This window comes from Zophobas morio, unplaced genomic scaffold, assembly GCF_036711695.1.
Source record: "Zophobas morio isolate AGI-343-1 ecotype UQ-CSIRO unplaced genomic scaffold, CSIRO_AGI_Zmor_V1 ptg000005l, whole genome shotgun sequence".
Lineage (NCBI taxonomy): Eukaryota > Metazoa > Arthropoda > Insecta > Coleoptera > Tenebrionidae > Zophobas > Zophobas morio.
In genome coordinates this window covers 15,262,327-15,276,421 of record NW_026972110.1, presented here as the reverse complement: position 1 = coordinate 15,276,421, position 14,095 = coordinate 15,262,327, and the positions used below count along the sequence as shown (strand labels likewise).

Sequence of the window (14,095 nt, the reverse complement as noted above, 5' to 3'; positions counted from 1 at the left end):
TTACATTGTTCAAAACAAAGTATTAAAATACACAATTTATAACTTTTGTCATACTATAATAACGAGTGCTTATTAATGTTGGTGATTTTTTTTGTCAGGTTGGCAACATATTTAAAATATCGTGATGTCAAATTTGACAACTGTGTAGTGACATGTTATCATTGCTACCAATAATTCAAAATTGCCAACTCAAAAATTTGCTTCAATCGTTAACAGTCACCCAATATTATGATATATATATTATAATAGTTCTAATTTTAAGACAAATAATAAATATTTCTTATTTTTCTTATTTAATATGTATTCGATAAATCCTTACCTAGGATTACTGAACTGTATAAATATTAATTCATAAGTAACAATGGCCCCACAAATCTAAAAAACAAAGAGTTAATTTATTCAAAAAATAGGTACCACCATATTTTTCTCAAAGCTGGTGGGCACCCACTGGTTCTTAATAAAAATTACACTTAAAATTAACCCTGGTGTTATTTTAAATAACGTATTTCCAGTTAAAGCAATACTATCTAGTTTCATTTGCATGTACCATCGTCGAATCTAAAATTAATTCCGTACACCTGGTGATTTTACAATCGAATAAGTTACCTCAACGTTATAAATTTCGGTAGAAACTGCAAAAAGAATTCTGATCGGTTTCCTACTCTCTGAATTAATTCGTGCGGAGAAAAAATACACCAGAAAGAGTCTTATTATCAAAAAAACGAAAGAATAAATTTCAAAAATTGTCTTGTGTTCATCAACATCGTTACTATAAAAAACTGCGTTCTTGGCAACGTTGTCAATTTTTACTTAATTTAAGATAACCTGATAAATCTTCCTAAATTGTTTATCAAAACAATCATATTTGAACCATAAGACAGCACCACAATGTTTGATATTGAGTCATTAATGTCCATGAAGAGATTACCCATTTCGCTATAATTTTTACGAACGGTCATCCAGAAGTTAATAGAACTGTTCTAAAAATAAATTGCTGCATTTAGTAAATATAAATTATATAAATACATACTTTGTTTTTGTGTTGCTGTAGAACTTCATTGATTTGTTTAAATCTGAAAGATATTGTTATACTTATCAAAATGATGAATAAATCAATTATAAACAAAGCCACGTAATTGGAAACCAATGGTAACTAAAAAGCGAAATTTTAAAAAGTGTAAATTGTTGAAAAACAAACACTAACACCCAGTGCTGAGAGTACAAAAGTATTATATGGGACGTACGAAAATATGTAGAAGTATCGTTTTTTCATAATTTGTTGTAAAGTTATAGCACCACTAGTATCATTCAATACAAATTTTGACAGAATTAAAGCAATGTATTCGCCTGAAAGATTTAAGCTATAGTTTTCGCGCTCCTAGTTAGAAAACAGAAATCTACCAAAAATTAGAAGTATCCAACCTGCCACAAAAATTTGTAACTTTAGTTTTAAATATTTTGGATATCCGTATATGGAATTGAGTTTTTCATCAAGTTGACACCATTTTTTTATAAGCTTTGGCCATTTCATAGCCAGTCGGGTGAAAGATATCAACGATATTATCGCAGTGGTAAAAAAAATAAAATGTCCTAAAATGCGATCTTTCGATAAAAAAGTAGATGAGTAATTTATTAGACGTACTTATATCCATTTCGCTGTCTTTCACAACTACTTGATAGTGCAAAGCTAAACCGAAAATCATACATAGTGAAAACAATATGTATAAAGAGTAAATCACTTCCCAGCTAAACCACTTAAAACTTAATTTTTCAGGTGACGCAAAAATTCCTGTAGCAGGAAAGAAACCTATAAACAAAAGTAAAATAAAGAAAAATCGAAGGGTGTAATATATCGAATGATGTAAAAGTGATTTTGGGCAAGATTTTGGAGTTAACACCGTCGCCATTGCATAAAGACGTTACACAGGAATAACAGAAAATTCGATGTTGTTTGTTTTAACTTGTAAACACGACAAATACGTTGTAGCATTTCGTATAAATAGTTAATGTGTCCACGTAAACACCATAATTCATGCTATTTTGAAATTTCTAAATAAGTGGCTTCGCCCACAGTCAAATGTTTCTGCGCAAAACATATAATTAGTAGCAATATAAAATAAATGAAAAATAAAGAAAAATAAAACATAATGGTTTCCTTATGTAAAGAAAAGTGATATTTTGACTGATTAATGAGTATGGTATGCAATTATATGTATTTATTTTATTTGGGTCATAAGGGAAACGAAATATTATCACCTCGAAGTAAAGTAGGGTTGATATTTTTTCCTCATGTTGGACCAACTGATGGTTGTGCTGATTTGCCAGTTTTCACTTCATTTATCAGATACATTTTTTAATCAAGTAAACATAAAGTTTAATTCTGTGTCAAATAATTTCAGCGGAAAATACCTACCAAAAATTGTCCTACTACAACAAAAAAATGTTTCTTGCAATTTCGTAAGTACTGCAGCTGAAAATACTGGCAACAATGGCTATGTTTCTCATATTCTCACACATTTCCTAACCTAAAAGAAAAATTGGGGGAATTTTGATTATTCTGTACCAACAAGCCGACAACAAACAAACTTGGCAGATTTTCATAGCCAACCCAACGTCGAAAAAATCGTGAATAGATAGTTTGTTCATAATGAGGCGTTTTTCAAGTTCTGTAGTCAGACGAGTGTGATAATATCTATTTAATACACAATTCTACAAGGATTACAATAGGAAAATATGTACTTCAGACAAAACAAGTGGAATAAAAATTATAATTTATTTGAGCTATAAAAATATTTACAACATTTGACAATACAAGTCATATTTTATATTGAAAAAATATGGTCAATAAAGAGTCAATATAAAAATAATTGCAACTATTATAAAAATTTTGGTATAAAATTGCCAAAAACTTTTCAAATATTAGTTGATCAATTCCTTGATACACTACTGCTAACACAAAAAATCAGCAGCATGTAGTTTAAATCTTACAATATTAGTACTTCTTTATAAAAAGAGTATGCTGTTATTACTTGACATTACTCAAATTAATATACTGTGTAAATCAATTATGTAGCTAACTTCAAATCTGCTACAAGTGCTAAGTGATCTGATGGATAAACTTCATTTGGACAACCTATATAATTACCAAGTTCTTCCTCCGTTGGAAAGGGTACTACTTTATTAACTTTCAATTTATTCTTTTCAATAAAAATATAATCTAAACAATTTTTAAAATTTTCTGTGTAATTTGTGTATGTTGGTGTTCCACAAGCACTTTCAAACTGAAAGTTGTGGAACAAAATAGGGTGGTTTTTAGCTGAAACAGATTAATTAGTTTAAATAGTTTTAAATGAAAAAAATCAAATATTTACTGTTTTGAAACACAGGATGGTTTTTATGTAGCTTTCCATTTGCTACATAATCATAAACAGCGGATGTAGGAATACTGTTAAAATCGCCACAGAGAATTACTTTAACAGAATTGTTCTGTAAGTCAACTGTTAACAAATAATATACATAACTACTTGATACTACCTGAGAGTAATTCTGGTTCAGAGACTGCAAATATGTAGTGGCCATATTAATTTGTAAAATCCTGACAAGTTCATGCTCAGGACGGTAGAAAAGATGGGTATTTCCAAAAATCAATGTATGACTTTTTTTTGCTAGCTTGAGTTTTAAAACTGTAACATGCAATGAGGTCAATTGTCTCATAAACAGGTCCCTAAGATCTGGATTTACTTTGACAAAATTCCACAAATGTGTATATAACTTCTTTTTAATTTCATTACTGTAGATTATTTGGTGGTCATCCACTTTCCTGTAGAAGTCACACGAATTATAAATCAATAAAAAATTACTTACTGACTTAAAACGTGTCTTATTGAAGAAACAAGCTAAACCTTCTGAGCTTTTGTTGCCTTTTTTGTGATAGAAACTCATGTAACCTGCGTTTTTAAAAATATCCTTGTAGTATGTAGTGAAGACACTGCTGTCCACTTCTTGAAGGCAAATTACATCCGCTTTGTAACCTAAAAAATGAAAAAAAAAAACTTCAAATTCATACTACATGAAGATGAATTTACCTAATAATTCTTTAGTTATCAATTGCTTCCTATAATCTATTGCTAGAAATTTTGGCGGACAGTATGGGAAAGAGTCAGCGCTGTCAGTATATCTATTAGATAAAACATTGTAGGAAACAACTCTGAAACTACCAAGAAGTTAAAAAATCGCGATTTGTGATATTTTTGACATACCAGTTGTTGTTCGATGGTTGACTTGTAAATTTGTGTCTCTCTTCAAAAGGACAAGTTGGTAAATCCCCAATCAATTCAACTTTATTTTCTGAAATAGCCTCCGCTGAAGGTCCCGTCAGTACACTATTGCACGGCACACATACCAGTTTCAAGTAATGATCAATGTCATCGTGTTTAATTTTATATTTGGAAGTAGTTGCGACTTGCGTCCAATTTTCTTTATCTTTAGATTTAAACCAAGAAAACTGAGAACTGCTGTGATCAGTAAATAAACAAAACAATTTGCTTGCTTGGACGGTAAAATGAGCATATAAAATCAAAGGAAGTTTAATTTCCTTCACCAATGGAGCGTTAATAACAACGAAATAACTCTGATCAAATATCTGAAACCTGATGGCTCCAATATTAGAATTAATCAAGTTCTTCAAAACCGTTTTTCCTCGAATGTTTTCAGTGAAACCATTGGTCAGACTGATTGGCACCTTTAAGTCACTATCACTGTTTTCAGCTGCATTTTCCTTTAAATTTTTAACAGATTTTCTTATTTTATTAACAATGTGTTGTAGCAATGATTCCACTGTGTCAGTTACTTGTCTAACTGCTCGTACTTCTTCTTGGAGCAAACCAACACCTTCCACGTGCAGGTTTAAAGCAAACATTAACTCACACTGATTTGTTGTTGCAAATTCTCTTAAATATGCACAGTCGTTCGATTCTTCCATGGTTTTTAAATTAAAATCTTCCCAAAACGGATTTATAGGTTATGTTGAAAACTGGCTCATAATCACTGCGGAATGCAACTACCTATTATGTAATAATTTGGTGTGCATTTTTGGTTGCGCACAGATAATGAAAAACGACAGGAACATGATTCATATTTAATCATGTAGCTATAAAACTTACATTTTTTTAAATGACAAGCAGGATGTCATGTACATGACAGCTGCAGGTAAAATACACAATTACAGAAATAAACACAGGGAAAGAAAGTGATACACAAAGTATGGAGAGATGGCGCTGTCGCTCATATTTCTACTGAAAGTCGATTTCTGGCGATTCATTTGGTATCATGGATTGATATGGAATACCGGTATCTTGTTGCTAACGGAAAACATAGGTTGTAGATATTGACAATTAGTTAGTGCAAATACACGAAAATTAAAGAATAAGGATAATTTCCTTTGACCACTCACAGACACTTTTAATTCCAACATCTCCAAGCAAAATTTTTATATCTGTTTGACCACTACATATGTGACGCAGATACGTAGAATTTTAAAAACTTTAGGCTAATCAAAGTGTTTTAATACGACGTACACATTACGATGACAATAAAAAATCTGTTTCTCCAAATAAATCAGGTTTTTTGTATAAATTTACACTTTTTAATAACTCAAATATTATTTCTTACTTGTTCACTTGATTATTTTTGGCCCATTAGTGCCGATAATGATACACTTTCGTTGAAAGTCACTTGAAACAATGACCTAAAAAATAAAAAAGTTTAACCCCAGATTAATATTAAGGTACATGTGCAATCTGAAACTAATCAGAGATTATCTGTCTAGTAAGTTGAAGAATTAACTTCGTAATTCAAATAGGTTTTAATGTGACTTTAATTGACAATCTAAAAATCCCAAAAAAATAGTCTAAAATGGCATCTGCCAACAGTAAAAAATGGTTTTGTAAATGGTAATCTAGCAAATTATTATTAAATTAATAATAATTAATTATTTGACTGGGTATTAGATAAAAAAAATAGTGATATCGTCTCAAAATGATATGTTATTGTTTATTTCCTAAACTAACTAATACAGAAATTTTGGATAGATATTAATATTGACTTGGGGACTACCGGTCATTACTTAATTTTTTTCTTCATATCCTCTAGAATGACGTTAATAACAAATTTATTAAAAAAAGTTTATTGAAAATTACGTCAGATATATCGTCGCCTGAGAACTTGATTGATCTACAGACCGTAGCGTGCTCAGGCCAATGTCGACTCTAAGCGTTCAGAGCCAATGTCGACTCTAAGCGTTCAAAATTTCTGCGGGAAATAGTTATTATTTAGATGCTTTAATTTACAAACAATGTTACATCTCACATGTTTCACTCGATTTTGACATGCAGCGGTTTTTTTGTTTAACTAAGAATTAATTCTTTAATTGTGTTTGATACTAATAAAACTCCTAAAATAGCAATACTAATGCAACCGTAATCAATGCAATTTTTTTCGGGAAAGTGCAGTTATTTTTATGTTTTATTAGAAGCATTGTATTCTATTTTGTTGGTTATTTATTTTCCATACATTGTATGATAATAACTTTGGGAAAACTTTTAGCCATAATGCGACAAGCTTTCAGTGATCGAAAAACCGAAAAATTGAAAAATTGAAGTACATATCGAAGAATCAACAATTCTAAAAATCGAAAAATTAAAAAAACCAGAAATTGAAAAGTTCCCAGAACTGATAATGTTGCAAAAATTAAGAAATCGAAAACTTAAAAAATCGAAAAGTCGAAAAATTTTAAAAATAGAAAAACCAAGATGACAAATTTAAAAAAACAAAAAATTGAAAAATAGACACATTGAAGAACTGAAAAATCGAGAAAAAGAAAAATCTAAAATTCAAAACATCGAAAAATTGTAAAATCTAGAAATCCAAACACGAAAAAATCAAATAAATAAAAACTGGCCAATCGAAAATTTAAAAATCGAGAAATTGAACAACGGATAATTGAAAAATCGAAACATCGAAAAATTGGAAAATCGAAAAATTAAAAAAAAAATAGAGTGAAAACTCGAGAAGTCGAAAAACCTAAAATTCTACAAATTGAAAAGTTAAAATATCGAAAAGTTGAAAAATTGAGAAATCGAAGCATAAAACAGTCGAAAATTTGAAAAATCCAAAGTTTAAAAAACGAAAAATTGAAAATCTAAAAAGTAAAACGTCGAAATACTAAAAAATCCGAAAACTCAAATATCGAAAAATTAAAAAATAGAAGAAAAATTGAAGAATCGAAAAACTAAAAAATCACAAAACTGAACAAAATATCCAAAAATTAGTGAATTAAAAAAATTGAAAAATTGTGAAACCGTAAAGTAAAAAAACAAAGAACTGAAGGATTGAAAGATCGAAACTTTGGGAAGTCGAGAAATGGGAAAATCAAAAAATCGATTAATTAAGAAATCGAAAAACTGAAAATTCAGAAACGTCAAAATTTGAAAAATTAAAAAATATTGAAGAACTGAAAAATCGAAAATTCGAAAATTTACAACACTGAAAAATTAAAATATCGTAAAATTGAAAAATGGAGAATCCAAGTATCAAAAAATAAAAAAAATAAAAATTCGAAAATCTAAAATTTAAAAATCTAAAAACTGAAAAATCAACAAATCGAGAAATCAAAACTCGAAAATAAAAAAAAATGGAAAATTGGAAAATCGGATAATTCGAAAATCGAAACATCGAAAAATCGAGAAACCGAAAAGTAAAAAATCGAAAAACTGACAAATCGAAACATCGAAAAATTCGACAACTGAGACATGGAGAAATCGAAAATTCAAAAGATCGAGAAATCGAGGAGTCGAAAAGTCGGGGAGTCGAAAATTCGAAAAAATTAGAAACCGAAATAGGCCAAAATCGAAAAATCAAATAGTTAAAAATGGAAAAATTGATAAAGCGAGAGATTGAACAATCAAAACATCGAAACATCCGAATCTCGATAAATCGAGATCTCAAAAAATTGAAAAATCGAAAATTTAAAAATTCAGAAAATTGAAAAACTAAAATACCTGTAGTATAACTGGAAACTCGAGAAATCGAAAAATCTATAATTTTAAAAATCGAAAAATTAAAATATGGAAAATTTGAAAAATTGAGAAATTGAAATACATATAAAACAGTCGAAAAATTGAAAATCCTAAAGTTTTAAAATCGAAAAATCCAGAAGTCGAAAAATCGAAAAGTCGAAGAATCGAAATATTGAAAAATTTCAAAACTGAAAGAAATATCCAAAAATTGAGGAATTAAAAAATTGGAAAATTGAGAAATCGAAAAACCACTAAAGCAAAGTCGAAAAATGGAAGAATTGAAGAACTGAAAAATTGAAACTTTCAGAAGTCGAGAAATGGGAAAATCAAAAATAGATTAACTGAGAAATCGGAAAACTGAAAATTTATTAACGTCAAAATTTGAAAAATTGAAAAATAGAAATACTAAAGAACTGAAAAATCGAAAATCGAGAAATCGAAAAATCTAAAATTTAAAACATTGAACAATTAAAATATCGAAAAACTGAAAATCGAAACCCCGGAATTTAAAAAATTCATAAACTGAGACATCGGAAAATCAAAAAATCAGAGGATTGAGAAATCGAGAAGTCGAAAGCCTAGAAAAAAAGTCAAAATTGAAAAATTGATAAATCTAGAAATTGAACAATCAAAACATCGAAACATCTGAATTCGATAAATCCAGAAATCAAAAAATTGAAAAATCGAAAATTTAAAAATTCGAAAATTGAAAAATTGAAGCATAGAAGAACAGAAAACTCGAGAAATCGAAAAACCTACAATTTTAAAAATTGATTAATTAAAACATCGAAAAATTGAAAAATTGAGAAATCGAATTATAAAACAGTCGAATAACTGAAAAATCTAAAGTTTAACGATAAATTGAAAATCCAAAAAGTAAGAAATCGAGAAATCAAAAAAATCCAAGAGTCCAAAAATCGAAAAGTGGAAAAATCGAAATATTGAAAAATCCCATAACTGAAAGACATCCAAAAAACTGAGAAATTAAAAAAAATGGAAAATTGAGAAATCGAAAGACTAAAAAGCAAAGTCGAAAAATAGTAAGCTTAAAAAATCGAAAAATTGAAGAATTGAAGTGAAAAATAGAAACTCTAGTTAATCGAGAAATGGAAAAATGAAAAAAAAATACTTCAGAAATCGGAAAGCCGAAAATTTAGAAACGTCAGAATTTGAAAAATTCAATAATCGAAATACTTATTTAAAAACGGTAAAATTGAAGAGGACAAAAATGGAGAAATCGTATCATTCAAACTTTTTTTTGCTCATTTGTACAATTTGTGTCAATAGTGGATGGTACTTTAATAAAATAACGATCAGTGTATTTTAGAAATATTAAAAATGCTGAAAATTTATCATACCCACAAAAAATCTGATGACGTCATTTCAAAATTTTGTTAAGTGTATCCTATTAAAGTGTGCAAAATAATATACTTCTGTAGTTGTGATTTATTAATCCATTGCTATTTTTAACGTTGTGCAACGTTATATATATTGCTTCGTTCACTCGAGTATCGTGAATTCTTAATCAGAATTCACCTTTTTATCCCTTCTAGAAAGTTGATGACGTCATCTCAAATATTCATGACGTAAATCACCTTTAATGGTTACAGTGTGTCATGCTCTTTTAGTTGTAGTTTAATAATGTATCCATATTTTTTAGAAGATGTCTCAAACAAATAGTGAATAAAGAAATTATTTTTTATAGTTAAGTCAAAGTCGGGGGACTTCGTTCTACCGAAAATCTATATGTTTAATGAATTGCCATGGGTTAGGGGAATTCTGTCTAAATGACTTTAAACCAATTTTTCAGTTATAATGTTGGAGGGCTGATATTTTAGGGACTTGAAAAATTAAATCTGATCTTGTAGCATATTTAATATTAAAAATTATAACAAGTTTATTGTACAACTAATAAAATGTGTCCCAAATATTAGAATGCAGCTTATCAATCATGCTAACACAGATTCTAACTCACATATATGTATGCACAAAAACTACAGGTATAACAATTATTATATAAAATTTATAGTTATAATTAAAATCGACTCATTTAATGTCAGTAAAACGGTAAGAACTCAATACCTTTGCGATTAGTGTCACATTGTACGTATCTGAGTCATCATTTATGTCCCCACCAAAATATGCATATACGTTATTAAAAGTGGAAGAAAATTTACTTTACCTTTTTTAACATTTTAACTTTCTGTAGTTTAGTGAACTCCATTTAAAACAGAAACCTCAGTTTTATATAACTTCGTCAAAGAACATTTTACGTGACCTTTAAAATTACTTTATTATTGAACACTTACATCCAACTTGATTTAACTTTCCACTTCACATTACTTGAAATTCGTGGTTTAAAGCTTTATTTGGCAATAAAATCAATACACAAAAATTAAGGACAGAAAATGAAGTGATCAAGTTAAAAAATGTTAAGATGGCAACCATTCCAGTTTGAGAATAAACCATTTGTTTCTCTAGGGTATTACAACCATAGCAACCTATAATATAAAGTGTTTCAAAATTTAACTTTACGATTACCGTTGTGTATCGCTTTCATGGTCGTCCGCGAACTCAAATTTAAACGATAATGTGGTTTATTTGTCAGTCGTAAATTTTCCCAACTGCAGCATCAACAATTTGCATCACTCAACTCAGTCTGGATGACAGAAGGTTACCATTGAATGCATTGTCAGGTATTTTTAGCAAAAACAGAATTCAGTAATTTCCTCGCTGTTATCAGTAACAAGCACAGCGAAACTTTTTTAAGTGACAATTGTCGTTACACGTCTCATACTTTCTTTTTAACATAGACTGAAATTAAATAAATGTGTACGTTCACCCTGCCCATTCCCTACCTAAATGAATAGCTAGTTTCCAGTGGATGAACTTTTCCGCTTTCATTTTATATAATGACTACAGCACACACGTGCGTTCTACAAAATCACCAAGAGCTTTTTGAATTCATCGTTCGTTCGCGAACTTCGTTATTAATGCTAATAACACTGGCTGGAAAAATAAATTTAAAAAATGTCGTTTTGATGAAGTATGGTGTATTGTTTGTAATTTGAGCTGCTGATTACGTCCATGACATTGGAAAAATTTATTACCACCGATCATGAGAAATAAAAGAACATTAAATGGGGATATTCGGAGCGTGAATTACTGAAAAAAATCTCACTGAAGAGTTTATTAATATTGGGGAATTCTGTGAAATTAATTTGATCTGATAACTATTATTTAGAAAAACTATCACACAGTTACTATGTTATTAAATATAGTTGCTATGCTATTTCCAAAACAAATAAATGCTTTATATGTAGTTATTCAGATTATAGTGTTACGCAAGAATTAATGAGTGCGTATCAAAAGCTTTGAACTATCAGATTTTTCTGTATTTTTCGTGTATAAAAAATAACTGTTTGTGTGTCTAGACTGCGTCGTTTGAGAAACGAGGAGGTGTGGCAATTGTTCTAAGCGACAAAGACACTTTATATTCAAAAAGTACATACGATTTTTTCCACAGCTGTACTCAATACTATTTCTCTGCGTTTTTTTTTTTTTGTAGAATAACCACCTGGCCAACGCATTTTAATGCTGCAGTAATACCTACTAGGTCTGAATACCCTTTCTAAAAAATTATACAAAAACAGAGCCCCTGAAATGGAAGTGAAAAATGATAATAATTTTTGCGATTTTTATTTTCTGATAACCTTTCCCACGGTATTTTTGACATAAATTTTTCCTTTTTTTCGATTTGAAATTTTTCGATTTGAAATTTTTCGAGTGTTCAAGTCTAAATTTTTCAATTTTCCAAATTTTGAACCTTTTAATTTTAAGATTTTGCAATTTTTTGCGAGTTTTCAGTTTTTAATTTTTCAATTTTTCGAATTGCAATTTTTAGTTTCAGTTTTTTATTTTCCTAGTTTCTCATTTATGGATTTTTCAATGTTTCGATTTTTTAATTTTTTGTTTATTCCATTTTAATTTTTTCAATTTTTCATTTTTTCTTTCGTTCTTTCGATTTTAAGATTTCCAAGATTTTATTTTTTTTATTCCTTTAATTTTACGACATGTAACTTTTCGAGTTTTTATTTTTATATTTTTCAGTTTTTCCAACTTTTGGATGTTTCAGTTCTTAAATTTTGCAATTTTTTTGCTTCGCAATTTCACGAGTTTTCAATTTTTCCATTTCTTAAGTTTTCCGATGTGCAATTTTTCATTTGGGGTTTTAGTTCCTTTATTTTTTCAATTTTTTTTCTGATTTTATAATTTTTATTTTTTTCAATGTAAAATTTTTCAAATTTTGGATTTTTCAATTTTTCGATTTGCAACGTTTAGGTTTTCAATTTTTCGATTTTTCCACTTTTAAATTTTTTGTTTTCTCAATTTTTAGATTTTTTAGGTTCTCCATTATTCAATTTTTCATTCTTCAGCTTTTGATTTGCAATTTTTCTAGTTTTCATTTTAGATATGTAATAATTAGTATTTTAAAATTTTTTCACTTTTTCAATTTTACGGTTTTAGATGTTTCCATTTTTCGCTTATTGGATTTTAAAACTTTTTAATTTGTTCAATTCCCCGATATTTAATTTTTCAATTTTTGGATATTTAATTATTCAATTTTTCGTTTCGTCAGTGCAATTTTTCGATTTTCCACTTTTTTGATTTTTTAGTTTTGATGAAAATATCAATTTTTCGTTTCGTCAATTTTTAAATTTTGCAATTTGCCGATGTAAATGTCCCGAGTTTTCAAATTTTCGTTTTTCAATTTTTAATTTTTCACTTCTTAAAAGTTTCGATTTGCAATTTTTCGTTTCGGTTTTTTTATTTTCTTTATTTATAATTTTTTGTTTTATTGAGTTTCAATTTATTCAATTTTTCGTTTCTTCAATTTTTTTATTCCTTAAATTTTACAACATGTAACATTTCGAGTTTTTATTTTAAAATTTTTCAGTTTTTCGATTTTCCAATTTTTGGATAATAGAATTTTTATATTTTGCATTTTTTTTAACTTGTAATTTCACGAGTTTTCAATTTTTAATTTTTCAATTTTTAGATTTTTTAATATTTCGTCTTTCTAGTTTTTCATTTTTTAAGTTTTTCGATTTGCAATTTTTCGTTTACGCTTTTATTTTCTTTATTTTTCAATTTTTCGGTTTTTCAATGTTCTGATTTTATAATTTTTCTTTTTTCCATATAAATTTTGCAAATTTTGAATTTTTCAATTTTTCGATTTAAAACGTTTCAGTTTTTATTTTTTCGATTTTTTCATTTTTAAATTTTTTCATTTTTGGTTTTCTGAATTTTAGTTTCTTCAGGTTTTCAACTTTTCAATTTTTGATTTGCAATTTTTCTAGTTTTCATTTTAGATATGTAATAATTATAATTTAAAATCACCTTTTAAATTTCACGGTTTTAGAATTTTTCCATGTTTCAATTAGTGGATTTTAGAACTTTTTTATTTTTTCCATTTCTCGATATTTAATTTTTCAATTCATTAATTTTTTCAATTTTTAAGTTTTTCGATTTTTAGTTTTCAATGTTTCAATGTTTTGTTTCTTCAGTGCTTCCATTTGCAATTTTTCGGTTTTCCACTTGTTCGATTTTTCAATTTTTCGTTTTTTCAGTTTTTCGATTTGTCAATTTTTCCTGCTTTTTTAGTTTTTCGATTTTTAATTTTTCAATTTTTCAAATTTTTGAATAAAAAAAATTGAAAAACTGCAAAATTGTAACATTGAAAAATCAAAAATGAAAAAACGAAAAAATTTAAAATGAAAAGTTTGAAAAATCTAAAAGTTGGAAATTAAGAAACTAAAGATTGAAATATCGAGAGAGAGAAATTTAAAAATCAAAAAAGTGCAAAATCGAAAAAACGTAGAATTGAAATATTGAAAATTAAAGAAATCGGAAAGTCTGATAACTGAGAAGTCCAAAAATTGCTAAATTGAAAAATGAAAAATTTGGAAAACCGAGGAATTAAACAATCAAAGGTTGAAAATTTGAATAAATGAAGAATT

At 28.0% G+C, this 14,095-nt stretch overlaps 2 protein-coding genes across 2 annotated transcripts; both read right to left on the bottom strand.

Moving 5' to 3' along the window:
• Positions 1 to 173: 173 nt before the first annotated feature.
• LOC135145877 (gustatory receptor for sugar taste 64e-like) lies at positions 174 to 1,703 on the bottom strand. The gene is made up of 8 exons (XM_064078010.1): positions 1,643 to 1,703; positions 1,402 to 1,590; positions 1,199 to 1,347; positions 1,031 to 1,153; positions 826 to 980; positions 607 to 769; positions 469 to 558; positions 174 to 375 (listed from the first exon to the last, which is right to left on the bottom strand). Exons 1-8 carry the CDS (start codon positions 1,701 to 1,703, stop codon positions 316 to 318), a joined length of 990 nt encoding a protein of 329 aa, XP_063934080.1. The 3' UTR covers positions 174 to 315.
• A 1,056-nt stretch (positions 1,704 to 2,759) lies between these two features.
• LOC135122834 (2',5'-phosphodiesterase 12-like) lies at positions 2,760 to 5,233 on the bottom strand. The gene is made up of 6 exons (XM_064047284.1): positions 4,260 to 5,233; positions 4,086 to 4,213; positions 3,869 to 4,031; positions 3,535 to 3,820; positions 3,372 to 3,486; positions 2,760 to 3,316 (listed from the first exon to the last, which is right to left on the bottom strand). The coding sequence occupies exons 1-6, from the start codon at positions 4,979 to 4,981 to the stop codon at positions 3,066 to 3,068; spliced, it is 1,665 nt and encodes a 554-aa protein (XP_063903354.1). The 5' UTR covers positions 4,982 to 5,233; the 3' UTR covers positions 2,760 to 3,065.
• Between the last annotated feature and the right edge of the window lie 8,862 nt (positions 5,234 to 14,095).